Below are 13,967 nucleotides of genomic sequence, written 5' to 3'. Positions count from 1 at the left end.
TGTTTATGTAGCGTCTTAAAGGTTTCAATGTGGAATCAACATGGAAATTCCTAATGGTAAGGGGAGAAGTAAAGACTCCATCTCCAATTTTAGGATGGGAGAAAGAAAGCCTCTGGTTTTTCTTCGAATTTTAAGTTATTTCTTTACAACAGGAGATACAATTTAGAGAGGAGAAGAGACCAGAAATAGAATCCCAGTATTTGAAGGCTGGGAGGGACTTTTAGAGACTAAATCTTAATAGCTGTTAGCTCTAGGCAAGACTTCCTTAAGATGGTAAGCGTTTGGGACAATGGGAGGATTGTTGAAAGTATTGGGAATCATTGGAAACAAAAAGTCTGAGGCCGCTCCTTTCTCCCTGGAGGAGTTTGCACGATACTCTAAAGTCCCGCTACTGGTAAAATACTCGTGGTGTTTTATTTATGGTTCATACAAGTGTGAAGACCATGTACAAATGCTATACATATTTTTATTTTTGTTCTTTTTTTTTTTTTTGGAAAAAAATACACAAGGGGCACGTCATTAATTATCGTTTTATACAGTGCAGAAGAAAGCTTAAAATAGGTGTCACAAACGCTGCCCAGCGCAGCCAACATACAAAAAAGGGAGGGGGGGGATAGTCCTTCATTATATATATATTTATATAAAACATATGGAAATTTGTCTTTACACACATCCGACTTTGTTTCAAATTTACAATGGACAGCTAAAAAAAAGAAAGAAAGAAAACATCTACACGGCAAATATTGCCAACGAGGTACACACCATTTAATACTGATCCACGGAGCCGACGTGGTGTTTCGATTATTAGAAAAAAAAAAGTAGAATAAATAACAGGATGAGCCTTGCTATTTTTTTTTAAAAGTGCCTTAATCTTTCTGTGTCCCGGCGATCCTGAATCCACTTTGGAATTAGTAGCTTCTCTCTTAAATCCTAGCCAACCGTTGATTTTCAGCCTCCAGAGACTAATGCTCAGTCTTGGACCAGAAAGTTTACAGTAGAGATTGGAAAGGAGTTGTTTTGTGAGAGTGGAAAACAAAGAGGCCCACGGATGATGCGGAAAAAGTCACACCGACTGTTAGGGGAGCAGAACAGAGGGGAAGTCTAACACGGGCTACAGACTCATTTCTTTGGCTCGCTGTAATTTGGGTTTTTAGGTTTAATTTAATTTAATTTTTTTTTAAAGCATGAGAGTGGTTTCGAAAAATAGAGCTTATCTATAAGTTCCACTCGGGTTGATCTGAAGAGAATCCGGGTTAAGGGCGAAGACAGAGCAATTTCTTGACCCCGCATAATGCGGTGTTGAGGGAAGACGCTCTTGATAAGACATTCTTTCAACAACAACAACGACTAAAAGATAAATATTCAAACCGACAAAATAAGTCTTTGATAATTACTGGATTTCATATGTCCCCACCCTCACCAACCTGCTGTCCTTCCTTGCCCAAATTCACGTCCCTGGAGGAAGAGAGAGGCGGTTAAAAAAAAAATACCAGATTTTTTTCCTCACGCATTTTGGGGGTTCCCCAAACACAGCACCTTGCCATCCGGATCCGGTGGGGCTGGTTCGCTCCAAAAGGATCTGAACATCGATTCTCAAATACTGACAGTCAGATTAGGTCCCAATCTACACTAGAAATGAACATTGGAGCCTGGGGGCGGAGGTGGGAATGAAAAGCAGGAGTTAGGAAATGCTTGCTCCACCGACCTGATGCATTCCCTTCGGATTTCCTCTCCGGGTTGGCCCCAAAGGCTGCTGCTGGTTTATACCTCAAGAATTAATCAGTTTCTTTTTTTTTTCTTCTTCAGTTTTTAGAGGTCCCTTCTCCCTGTGATGGGGAAGGGGGCGCCTTTTGTGTGGCCGCTGGCCTGCCCGCCCAGCCATCACATAACACAGGGCTTGATGTCCTGGTAGGTCACTTGTTGGTGATAATAAGACCCGCTACTTGCTGAATGCATCGAAGAGGAGGCCATGGCGTTGAAAGAAAAGACGAACTCCTTTCGGTCACACATGCTTGGAGACTGAGAGTGATACCGGGGGATTCCTAGGAAGGGGATAAGGGGGAAGGGAAGGAAACAGAAAGATATTTGTGTAGGTTGGAAGGTCGATGTCTTAAAAGAGAGAGCAATTTGTAGGGGAAAACCCCATCTTTCTCCACCTTCTCAAACACACACACACACACAGAGAGAGAGAGAGAGAGAGAGAGAGAGAGAGAGAGAGAGAGAGAGAGAGAGAGAGAGAGAGAGCAGAGAAGATGTGAAGGCGGCAGATGTGGACAGGGAAGGTAGCCCGTTTTACTGCCTAAACTGGAAGGGAAAGAAAGGGAAACCTATTACCTTCTTTTAAAAAAAAAAAATTTCCAGGTCGCTCAGGGACTAAACGAATCGGTTGCACCCGGCCTGCATAATCCCCACTCTCCCAGGGCGCCCGGCTGGAGTTAACCTGGCGGCGCGGGGTCTGCGGGACTCATTGAGGCTTGGAGCCACTAATCTATTCCCTCCACTGCCTCTGGCTGGTCTGGGATTCCTCTGACGTTCTCGGAAATCAGGGAAACTACGTGCGTTAGTGTGATGGGGGGGGGGGAGGATGACTCTAGGTGGGGCTGAAAGATTATGGGCCACCTGTCTGGCAGAGTGGAGGTGGTTAGGTCCCCAGGAGACACCTCCTCCGTGCCTGAGGTCCCAGGCTAAGAAAAGGTTTCAGAATAGACCACTGCCCCTTCAGCCATGGCTTCCTAGAGAGCCCAGCACCCCAGTTGGGACGTCCCACTCCCCTTCGCCCAAGACAGCCTGTTTACAAATCTCGGACTGCCTTTTGCATTGTAGGCCTATCCATCGGGCGACTGCCAGAATGAGGGAGTTTGGGGGAAATCGAGACCAAGAATTGAGATGAAGCAGAAATGTTTCAAAGTTACCGCGCAGAAGTTGAAAAGTTCGGAAAGGACAGAGAGCTGAGAATCTTAGACTCGTTTAGATAGCCTGAATGTGTTCGTTATTGTGTCCTGTAGCTCACTTCAGAAGCCCCGCTCTTTGAGGACAGCTGTTCTCCCCCCCACACACCCCCCCAAAAGGAACCAGCTCTGGTTGGGAAAACCCATCCTCCTTCAGTAGTATTGCTAGTCAGGCCAGGCCTGGCCTAAGGACTAGAGCATCCTGGTTTCAAGGAAGCCCTAAGTGACAGGCCTTTGGCTATGTCCAGACAGTTTCCAAAACAAGGCCTGAGAAGGGAAAGGATTGGCAATGAGCTAGGGGTTAGGGAGAGGGGGAGATATTTTTAAATCTTCCTTCCCTTGTTTTGGGTGGAGTCTCCCAGTGGAGGGGTGCACTTGGTTTGAAAACCTGGAGTCTAAGAAACCAGCTGTGGGACCTCATCTCATCAGCCTCTCTTCTCCAAGAGGGACAGTGAGGCCTGCCTGTGTTTTACCCTAACATCAATAAAGGAAGAGGATGCCCTCCTAACCCTGAGCTGTTGTATAGAACAGTCTAGTCCTGTATCCACAAACGCTCTGAAGCCACTCCAATCCCCCCCCCCCCAAAAAAGTTCTTAACCCCTCCTGGCCTACCTCCTCCTCTCAGGCCCAGGGCTCAACTTCTGGGAAGGCCAAGTAACTCTCCCCCGGCTTTTCGGGTTATTCAGGAGGAACTGGGCCCGAAGAACTGAGAGGCCCTGAGCTACTAGCATAGCCTTAAATTTCTTTCTTTAGAAAATCTAAAAAGTCCATGGGGTCAAAACCTCAAGCAATTAACAGTGGACTTTTTAAATATCAGAGGACTCTGGAACTTGGGCCAGCACAGAGGCAAAGGTCTGGAGGGGCCTGAAGAAGGCCATGCCGAACTCTTTTCCTGGGCCCAAACGGAGAGTTTTGGATAGAGAAGGGGTCGGGAAGGGGGCCGATTTGAACAAGAATGAACACGTGTGTTTGAAGGAATGTCATTTGAAGGAATGCACCGAGTGCCTACAAACCACCAGCATCTTTTCCACCTACCCTGTATACAGACAAAACAACTCGACTTTCTCTTTTTAGTGGGTAAGGGTATTGCAGGCAAGGTCATGCACGGGCACACACACGCACACACCTAGACGCTTAGTATATACGTTGTTCCACGCATCTGGGGGATATGCCTGGGGACGTACGTGTCTGCACAGACTCTCCGGGCAGCATGAGCCCTAGTTCCATAGTTGCCACTTCTCCCATCCCCCTCTCCACGGCCCCCCACCTCCTGTGCCCACTGGGCTGCACTCACCTTGTAGTTCCGCAGGGTTGTGACTGTTCTGGTGCAGATAAGGCTGCTCCAGGGAGTGCGTAGGGAGGCTGGACGACAGAGGATTGGCGGCGGGGTTGCAGGGGGACAGGGGCTGCTGCTTGATGTAGGAGGCACCACTGTTGAGCGCCGCTGCCGAGGCCGAGGGCGGCCAAGCGGAGGCGGAGCCCGAGTACACGGAGTGCGGCTCCATGACCCCGCCGCTGGCCAGCAGCGGGGAGGCGGACACAGAGCCCTCGGGGTGCGGGTACTCGGCGCCCGCCGAACCGGCGCAGCTGCCCATGTAGGAGTGGCCGCCGTTGGCGGGCAGGTGGGGCACCGAGTGGCCGGGCAGGCCCAGGCCGTCCACGTTGCCCGGCAAGTGGCCGTTCATCATGCCGATGCCGCTTTCCAAGGCCAGGCTGTTGGGCGGGCAGGAGATGGCCCCGGCCGAGCCCTGGAAGCTGTAGGTGTCGGGGAGGTGGTTGAAGCCCAGCCCGTTCATCATGCTGTACATGGGCTTCAGCGCCTGGCACTTCCTTCGGAAGCCGCGAGGCCGCCGGCGAAAGGAGCCCTCCTCGAACATGAACTCGCTGGCCGGATCGATGGTCCAGTAGTGGCCCTTGCCCGGGCGGCCCAGCCCTTTGGGCAGCTTGATGAAGCACTCGTTGAGTGAGAGGTTGTGGCGCACCGAGTTCTTCCAGCCCTGGTAGGAGCCTCGGAAGAAGGGGAAGCGGCTCTGGAGGAACTGGTAGATCTCACTGAGCGTCAGCCGCTTGGTGGGCGAGCTCTGGATGGCCATGACGATGAGAGCGATGTAGGAGTAGGGCGGCTTCTCTGGCCGCCGGATCCCCGCGTTGGTCTTCTTGGCCTTCGAGGTGGTGGACGAGGCGGGGTCCATAGCTGAGCCGCCGCCGCCGCCGCCTCCGCCGCCGCCGCCGCTGCTGTGGCCGCCGTGTTGCTGCGCCTTCTCTGGGACTGAGGACATCGGGTGGCTGCTGCCGCCGCCGCCGCTGCCGCCGCTGCTCTGCGCCGCGGAGGAGGAGGAGGAGGAGGAGGAGGAGGAGGGAGGAAGAGGAGGGGGCTGAGAGAAGGGAGCCTGCTTCACCTCTGCCGTCATCTGCTGCAACTTTTCCAGAGCGCTCGGTTGCACACCCCTCCCCTCCCCCCAGCCCCCCTTTCCCGGGCCCGGCGGGCCCTCCCCCCCTGCTTCGGAGAAGCTCCCTAAGTCTGCTGTTGCTGCTATAGCCGACTGGGGGTTGGCTCGCTCGCTCTCTCTCTCTCTCTCTCTCTCTCTCTCTCTCTCTCTCTCTCTCTCTCTCTCTCTCTCTCTCCTCTCTCTCTCCTCCCCACCCCCTCCTCTTCCCGCTCCGCTCCGGCCCTCCCAGAAGAGCAGGAACCAGCTGAGAGGCGATCCAGAGCCAGAGGGACAAACTCTTTACAGAAGCCCCGGGGGACAGCAAGGAACCCCCCTGCTCCGATTGGGGGAGTCTGGGGAAGGGGAGTTCGAAGACTGGGAGGGGGGAGGGTGCTGTGCTGCTACAGTCTCAAACAGCTTCGGAGGACCCCGGTGGCCGCCACAGAGCCTAAAGCTCCTGCCCCAGCCGCTGCTGCCCAAAGAGATCTCTTGTCCTAACAGCGGCTCTGGGCTCTGCTCTCTCAGCGGAGATCGCCTTTAACTTTATCTCTTGTCAGCTGCATCTGTCGGCTCCTGACAGTCAGTCAGACGTAAGGAGCTAGAGGAGTTCCCCCGCCCCGACCTCCCCCGTCTTCGCTCCTTCCCTCCCCCCTCGACCTCCTCCCCCACCCCCATCCTTACTCTGGTGGGCACTTAAAGGGACCTTCACACTCCCCTTCCCTCTCCCCACTGATCGGTGGCTCTCATCCAGATCCCGCCCCCAACCCCTATCTACCAGCCTTCCAAACGATTGTTAATGGACGAACGAATACCAGGAGGTTCTCTCCACACTCGCGTCCGTCCCTCCCCCCCCCCCCACCTTCCTGAACAATCCAGGCCAGCAGGAAACGCGGAGCCATCGCTAGACTTTTCCAAGCCCAAGTTCTTTCCCTGCTCCAACAGCCCCGGGATCGCAGCCACCTCCGTGAAGTTTAAACCATTTCTTTTCTAATCCTCCCTCTTTGGTGGATGTCCCCCCACTCCCAACCCCTCACCCCCACCCCAAGGAGACCCCCTTTATAGGATCGCTCGGAGGGACCATTTCCCCGGTGGCTGTCAAATATCTTGCGCTGCCTGAATTCTCAGAAGCCCCCAAAGTCCTGGGGTTCCCTGAATCCAGGCTAACCGCTTTCCTGGGGAAAACGAAAGCGCAGCTCGGTCGCTTTGTCTGCGGCCGCGCAGTTGGCTCCGGACGGCTGTGAACTCAGTGGTTCCCACTAAACAGGCAGCGGGCCGCAGCAACTGTACGATTTGGCCTCAAAGCCGAGGGAAACGACGAGCCCTGGCCCAGGCCCGCCTGGAGCGCTCAGATCGCTCGGCTCCGGGCCCCAAGCCTTGGCGTTCCCCTCGCTTAAAAATCTAGGGTCTAATTTCTAAGATAGGGGGAAACCTGGCAGGATGTTTATACAGCCAAGTGTAAACATGTTCTTGGAGATTCTTTAATAAAGAAAAAAATCCGCGAAAACGGGCAGTTCTTTCCATGCCCCCTTTCTGCTACACTGGAATCGTCTGGGCAGCCTATCTGACGGCTTGTTTAGATTTTTGTAATATAAATATTAGTGCGGGGTGCCGGGACTCTGACTGGAGCAGCCCCCGTGCGCGCCCCGCACTCTCAGCCCCGCGCACATTCTTGTGCGCGCGTGTGCACACTCAGTCACTCTAGGGCAAAGGGGGAGTGTGTGTGTGTGTGTGTGTGTGTGTGTGTGTGTGTGTGTGTTGGGGGGGCGGCTGGAGCAGGGGGCGGGGGGAGGAGGCCGCGGGAAGAGAGTCGCTACACTGCAACCCCAGCGTCCGAGCGGGCTTCTCAGCAGGCAACCGTTGCTCACCCGGCAAGGTAAGTCACCTCGGTCGTTGGCCATTCCGGGCTTGGGTAGGTGTGCAGTCAGAGCTTTTCACTGTTAGCTCGGCCGCTGGCTCTCTCGCCTGCGGCTAGAGAAGGGATCGGAAGCGCAGCTGTGGGAGCGCGGGATGGTGAGGGGAGGGGAGCGCGGCGGGAGGCTTGCGGCGCGGGGAGAGCTCAGAGGTGGGGGGGGGGGGAGAGTTCACGGGTCAGTGCTAGAAACGGAGAGAGATTGTTGGGCGCAGTTGCTTTGCACGGGCTGGGGAGAAAGCCCAGCGCCGACAGCCGGATCGGCGTGTGCGCCCACACTTTAGGTGAGCTCTCTGCTGGCCCCCGGCGCTTTTCAAAAGAAAAGATGCCTATCGGGTTTCCCTAAGGGCCCTCCCCCCTTCCCCCTCCCTTATTCCCCACCTCCCTCTGCAGCTCAAAGCCTTGGCGGGGAGACGTGAAGTCGCCTTCGGGGCGCCTGGCGAGTCTGTGCCGAGGGCCGGGCCCGAGTGGCTCCCCAGCTCCTAGCCCTGATCCCTGGCTTCCAGCGGTGACAGGCAGTAGGCTTAGAGCATTATACCACGTCCCTAAAGACCGGATTCTCACCAACCCACCCAGGATTAGGGCCCCTGCTTCCCCTCCTCCAGCGCAGTGCTATACACACACACACACACACACACACACACACACACACACACACAATCCCAGCTTTCTTAACTTTTCCCCCCTCTGTGCCAAACGGCAGCAGCTGCAGCAGCAGCAACGGCAGCAGGGTGGGAGACGGGAGCGCCTGGGAAGGGAGTCCAGGGGAAGTGGGGTCGCTGTTGACGTTTCTCGGTAGCGAATCCTGCGTCCTAGAGCGCAAACAAGGGGGAGACGTTCCCCCGGCTTCCGCGGCGGAACTTTGTGGAGGGGAGCCTAGATTTCACTCTGTGTAGCAGGCTAGTGAGTAGGGAAGAGGTTGTCCCTAAACTCCAAAACCAGAGACTGCTTAGATCTTGGTTGGATTCTGAAGCCGGGCCTCTTCCACATGCTCCCGGGTGAACATTAAAAGTCAGTCGCGGTGGCCTTAACACAGTAAACAGTAGAAAAAGAGGCCAACCTACCCACCACTCCCATCCTGGCCAAGGTTCCCAGTCTCTAGCAAGCACACCCTCTAACATCCGTGGCCGGATGAGCTCCGAATAGGGAAAAGCAGAAGAGTGGGATTCTGGTCATTCCATAACATCACCTTCATGGTTTCCCCTCTGCTCTGCCGTCCCGTTTCCTCAGAAAACTCAATCCGAAAGGCTCTGTTTGTGACTTTTGGACTTTACTCCCTTTGGAACTGTAGTGACTGCATGCGTGTCTGGTTTGGGGCATGGGGCGAGAAACGTTCTCTGAATAGCGGTCTTTGAGTATGTATGCCTAGGGAGCATGGAAGGAGGTTTGCTTGTCCTTTAGGCTGATAGAAAAATCCCGCTTTGCTGGAGCAGGAGAAGAGTAGCACTCAATGCGACAAACAAGAAACTAAGGGAGATGCATTTCATTCCAAGGCATCCTTGCCAACGAGAATCTTCCTTAAAGTATTCGCTTCTCAGAGCCTAATCAGGTTGGCTCTGGGAAGTATTTATTTGGAGGAAAGGGGGAGAAAAAAAGGACTTGCTCTCTCAGCTATTAAGGGAGAAACCAAACTCACTCAGGGGATAGCTTGGACGTAGTTCTCCACGTTCACAGAGTGTCAGAAGGGGCCTTAGAGAACATCTGGTCAACCGTCTTCCTTTACAGAAGGGGAAAGTAAGGCCCACGTGGGGGATATAACTTGCCTGAGGACACACACACACACACAGTGTCAGTTATAGGAAATAAAACCGACTTCTCCAGATTCTTAATAGAATGTTCTTAAGTATTCCCTAATTATAGCGGGTTCTTTCGTATCTTTTTCTCTGGAAGAAGATGCAGAGTGAGAGAACTGGATATGCTGCTATGGTCGTTTGGCAAGAGAGGATTTTTCATTAAACTGTTTTTACTCAAGAGACTCCCACCCCCACAGGCTGCAAAACAAGTTTAGGATAGGGTCGGTGATGGAGGAACCAGCAAGTTAATAGTTATAGAGCTGGGCTGTTAACTATATAGAAGACTAACCCTTTAAGCCAGAGTCTGGCTGGGGGATATTGGGGAGCAGCTCAAGAAATTGCAGAACCACTGGTATTTCCCAGTAGAGTTCTGAAGTCTTGGAGGAGAGCCGAGATGAGATGGGTGCTTTCTCTGTTAGCCTTCATGACCCCACACCAGACCAAAGGCTAGTGTAGTCCCTTGAAGAGCACAGACTCTCTTTTGACCAACTAACCAAGCCATATAAACAGGATCCTCCCTTCCTCAAGAATATCCAGACAGATAAAATACACTAACTGGAGACTCTTGCCATGTCTTCAAGTATAGAGGAGGCCCAGGGGCAGATGTTTAGTGTTCACCTAAAAATCCATAAGGGCATTAAAACCTGACCTCCACTCTTATTAGTCTTATTGCCCAGCAGTCTTCTAGCCTCGATTTAAAGGGAGTGGGGGTGGGGGTGGGGAGGATCGGGTGTTTTGTGTAAAAATAGACAAATCAGAAACTTCTTCCTCTTTCCTTGACCCAAGGTATTTTTACTGGCTAATTGCTTAAGTGAACTCGACTCTGCAGCAAGAGCTTGTAATCCGAGCATGGAAATGGATCTAGGTGGTATTGTTACACACAGTCTGTACATCGGGCGCTCCCCTGCAGAAGGGGCCGCGTGTTTATCAGAGAGCGCGGACCACCCACGGAGAGGGCACCGGCAGGCGCGCGCCCCTCTCCTCTCCCCCTGCTTTTCATTAACGCCAGTGACTTCACTCACAGAAAGCATCCCCCGCATGTCCCAACCGCCTCCCGCCCCGACTCAGTTCAGAGCCTGCTCCCCAGCCCGAGCGCCCCCGCCCTACCCAAGTTCTAGCTTTAGCCCCTTGCAAATTGATCCCTAAACGTTTACATAAGGTAGGAAGGGAAGAGGCGGGAGTGGTCGGGCTAATTCAAGCCGGGGAGATGAGAAGATTGGCATTTGGCGAATTTATACATGACTTCAAGGCGTTGACTGGGAGGCGATAGAATACACAGACATATTTCACATCTGTGGAATATATGGCGAGAATATAATATACATATATACGCACACAATTACATGATAGTTGTGTATAACGAATTTCATGCGAATATGTGTGTATCATGGAAGGTGTTAATAGACTGGATTAAGTGTAATGTGTAATTTGGTTATGTGTGCAACACAGTATAGGGGAATGTATTTATAATACAATGATCTTAAATAGTCTTCACAGGCTATACACACATATCCATATCTATATCTATATCTATTTCTATATCTATATCTGTCTATCTATCTATGGTGGGAAAGAATGATATTAAGGGCATTTTCTTGGCGCCACTATCCCCATCCCCAGGCTCCATCAGCCAATATTTCTAAAAAACAGTACTGTGGCTAGAGAGCTTGGAACAGACAGGGTGAGGTCTAGCTCTGCCTTAAACAGCAAGTTAATTTCAGTGGGTGTCATTCTCCAAGTTCTTGTGTTTTCAGGAGACTAGATTCACTTATTCCAGGCATATGTCCATTAAGGACTTGGGATAATCATTTCTCTTTCTCCTCCTCCTCCTCCTCCTCCTTTGTCGTTGTCATCATCAACATCTTCTTCTTCCTCCTCCTCCTCCTCCTCCTCTTCCTCCATTGTCTCTACCTTGAAACTGAGGTCCTGAGATCTTTTCACTTCTCTTTGGCCAGGCTCTGTTGGAAGTACCAGGCCATCCTTCCTCCTGTGTGCCACAGACATGGTTGATCCACCCTCCCCAGGTTCAAGGCTGAACTCACTTAGGGAGATGGAAGGATGACTTTAGGCATTTGCATCATATTTTCTCCAATGGGGGCAAGTTCCCTTTGCTGTAACCCAGGAAGACAGGCTAAAAACAAAACAAACAAACAAAAACTTTGTCCTCCCAATTCAGCCTGAAGAGTCAAATTGGCCTTTTCAATACATATCATTAAAGGAGATAGGCTAGCAATGGCAAAGACAGATGGTAGCAATAGGCAGAAGCAAAGAGATTTGCCCCCCAAACTGTAGGGGCCACGGTATGGGGTGCAGCTGTTGTTGGGTTCCCCTGCAAGAGAGGGTGGGACAGTTAATCTCCCTCTGTCAACCTTTCATTAAAGAGAGGTTCATTTTTTGGTCAGGGGGGGAAAAGCATTGTGTCTCTGCTGCTTTAGTCCTGAGCTTGCCCCTTCCACTTGGCCCTTTTAGCAGAAAGCACACATTTTCCATGACGTTCTTCAATGAAATATTTGACAACATTACAGCCTAGGAATTTACAGCCCTCTTCACTGCTAGATTTTTGGGAGTTTTCTAGCATTAGCAGCACACACCACTCCATGGAACAGAAACCAGCCCCAAAGATATTAACCTCAGAACATTACTATTTCGATCCCATATACAATCTCCAGAGTTCCATCTTTTACTGCAGAGATTTTTTTAATGCATCACAATGTATTTATATCCTGGATCCTTACAGTTGCCTTTTGAAAGATACCTAGAATATTTTCCTTCAAGCATTTTGTGGCCACCTTCTCCCAATAAGAGAAGCTGATGAAAGAAAGAGAATGGAGAGAAATAGGAGGGAGAGAGAGAGAGAGAGACAGAGAGAGAGAGAGACAGAGAGAGAGAGAGAGAGAGAGAGAGAGAGAGAGAGAGAGAGAGAGAGAGAGAGAGATGTTAATTTACAGAAGTTACAAGCTACTAGTAGAAATAAAGCCTGGCTGAAAAGGGAAGGCAGGAGAAAGAGGGAGAAAGAAGTGAGGGAGAGAATAAAAAAAAAATGGATTTCAAAGAAATGATGGGCAGGGTAGGGGGGAGGGAGAGAAATGAAATAAATAAACCAATTAACAAAGCCTGGGGGTTTAAACATCTTTGGGGTTTCATTCCTAATTAAGAAGATACATTTGTCCCCCAAACTACATCTGTACATATTCATAGATTTCTTGTATATTCTCATTATATGTAGGTTGCCCCCCCCAAAATCTTAGATCAGTTTTAAGCAATGAAGGCTATATGAACTATGACTTTGGGGACATCCTGTGTAAAATATATACACAAATATATTTAAACACAAACATACAGGGTTGCATTGTGCCAACTGTATGTTTAGCTGAGGTGAAAAGTTATGGGAGAAAGACTTTGTTTTCCTAGAAAAGAGGAAAATAGCTTAAGGTAAGAGTTGTAAGATATTCCGGACGATTTCCTAAAAGAAAGGGCTTTCTTTTACCTATTTCTCCAGTCCATATTCAGCCCCATCCCTTTAGGTGTAATCAGGAAAAGAGGGGGCAAAGTCACTCCTCCCATAGTTTCCCAGTTATATTTCCATTTGATCTGGAACCCAAGAAATCGTTACCCCATTAGGGCATTCACACTTAATTAATCAGGAAAAAAGGTATATATGTATATATATGTGTGTGTGTGTGTGTGTGTGTGTGTGTGTGTGTGTGTGTGTATTAATGTATTACAAGGTTTTACCTGGTGTGTGCTCTGACAGAAAACGGTTTTCAGAACTGGGTTGAAATGGTTTAAATTACACACATATTTTTCAAAGTAAATGAAGATCTCCTAACACCTCGGATACCTGCTCCAACCCCGCCCCAACCTTGCCCCAGGGCTCCTGGAACATAGAGGAGTTTTCTGCACCAGGCACAAAACGTTGCTACAAATTGAGTAATGGGAAAAGAAAACTTGCAGGGGCGGGGGGGGAGGGGGGGGGGACAGAGACAGAGAGAGGCAGAGGCAGAGAAAGAGAGAGAACAAGCATTTAAGTCCAAGCATTTAACTAGAGACCAGGAGGCACTCACAGATGAAGCCAGAGACCAAGAAGCAAAGACAGAATGATAGAGAGTTACAGGACACAGGGAGATACAGAGAGGCAAGAAATAAAGGGACACCTCTGCTAATCCAGTTCTGACAAAGCACTTAAGGAGAGACTGAGGCAACAAGACCAACAGGGCACAGAGGGCCTGGGGAGAAACTAAGAGGGAGACAGAAAGGTCCCTGCCAATGCAGGTCAAAACCCACAGAGCGAAGCATCTAGATACAGCAACACATGGAAAGGAAACTATATTCCAGCCATGCTAATCCATTTAGGTCTATATTTGAAGATGTTTTCTGCTGGCTCAAGGAGGTAGAGGAGAAAGGAGAAAACAAAGTTTGGTAACCCGATGCTATCTCTCCCTCGAAAATTCTTTGTTTCATCTTGATTCTCTTGAGGCATCAGATGGCCAAAAGAGATACTTAAATCTGGAGAAAGCTTCAGATGATCCATAGGTTTCAACCTTAGCAGAAACTCCCCCCCCAAAAAAAAAACAACAACAAAGCAAAGCAAAGCAAAACAAAAACAAAAACATAAAGGACAACAAAAACCCTGAAGGAAGAAGAGGAGGAGAAGGAGATGAAGAGGGGGAGGAGGAGGAGAAAGAAGGAAGAAATGAAAAAAGGAAGGAGGGAAGAAAGAGAGAAAGAAAGAAAGAAAGAAAGAAAGAAAGAAAGAAAGAAAGAAGGAAGGAAGGAAGGAAAGAGGGGGGAGAAAGAAAAAAAGAAAAAAGGGAAGAAAGAAAGAAAGGGATCAGGGAGAAATGGAATTGGTTTTGCCTCCCAGGAGGTGTACACCGGCTTCAGATGA

General features: G+C 50.3%; 1 protein-coding gene across 1 annotated transcript; it reads right to left on the bottom strand.

Moving 5' to 3' along the window:
- Positions 1–517: 517 nt before the first annotated feature.
- Positions 518–5,359, bottom strand: FOXF1 (forkhead box F1). The gene is made up of 2 exons (XM_043988656.1): positions 4,243–5,359; positions 518–2,042 (listed from the first exon to the last, which is right to left on the bottom strand). The coding sequence occupies exons 1-2, from the start codon at positions 5,357–5,359 to the stop codon at positions 1,882–1,884; spliced, it is 1,278 nt and encodes a 425-aa protein (XP_043844591.1). The 3' UTR covers positions 518–1,881.
- Between the last annotated feature and the right edge of the window lie 8,608 nt (positions 5,360–13,967).

The sequence above is a fragment of the Dromiciops gliroides genome, chromosome 2 (assembly GCF_019393635.1).
Source record: "Dromiciops gliroides isolate mDroGli1 chromosome 2, mDroGli1.pri, whole genome shotgun sequence".
Classification (NCBI taxonomy): domain Eukaryota; kingdom Metazoa; phylum Chordata; class Mammalia; order Microbiotheria; family Microbiotheriidae; genus Dromiciops; species Dromiciops gliroides.
The sequence above is the reverse complement of the archived record's forward strand: the minus strand, read 5'-3'. Positions and strand labels throughout refer to the sequence as shown.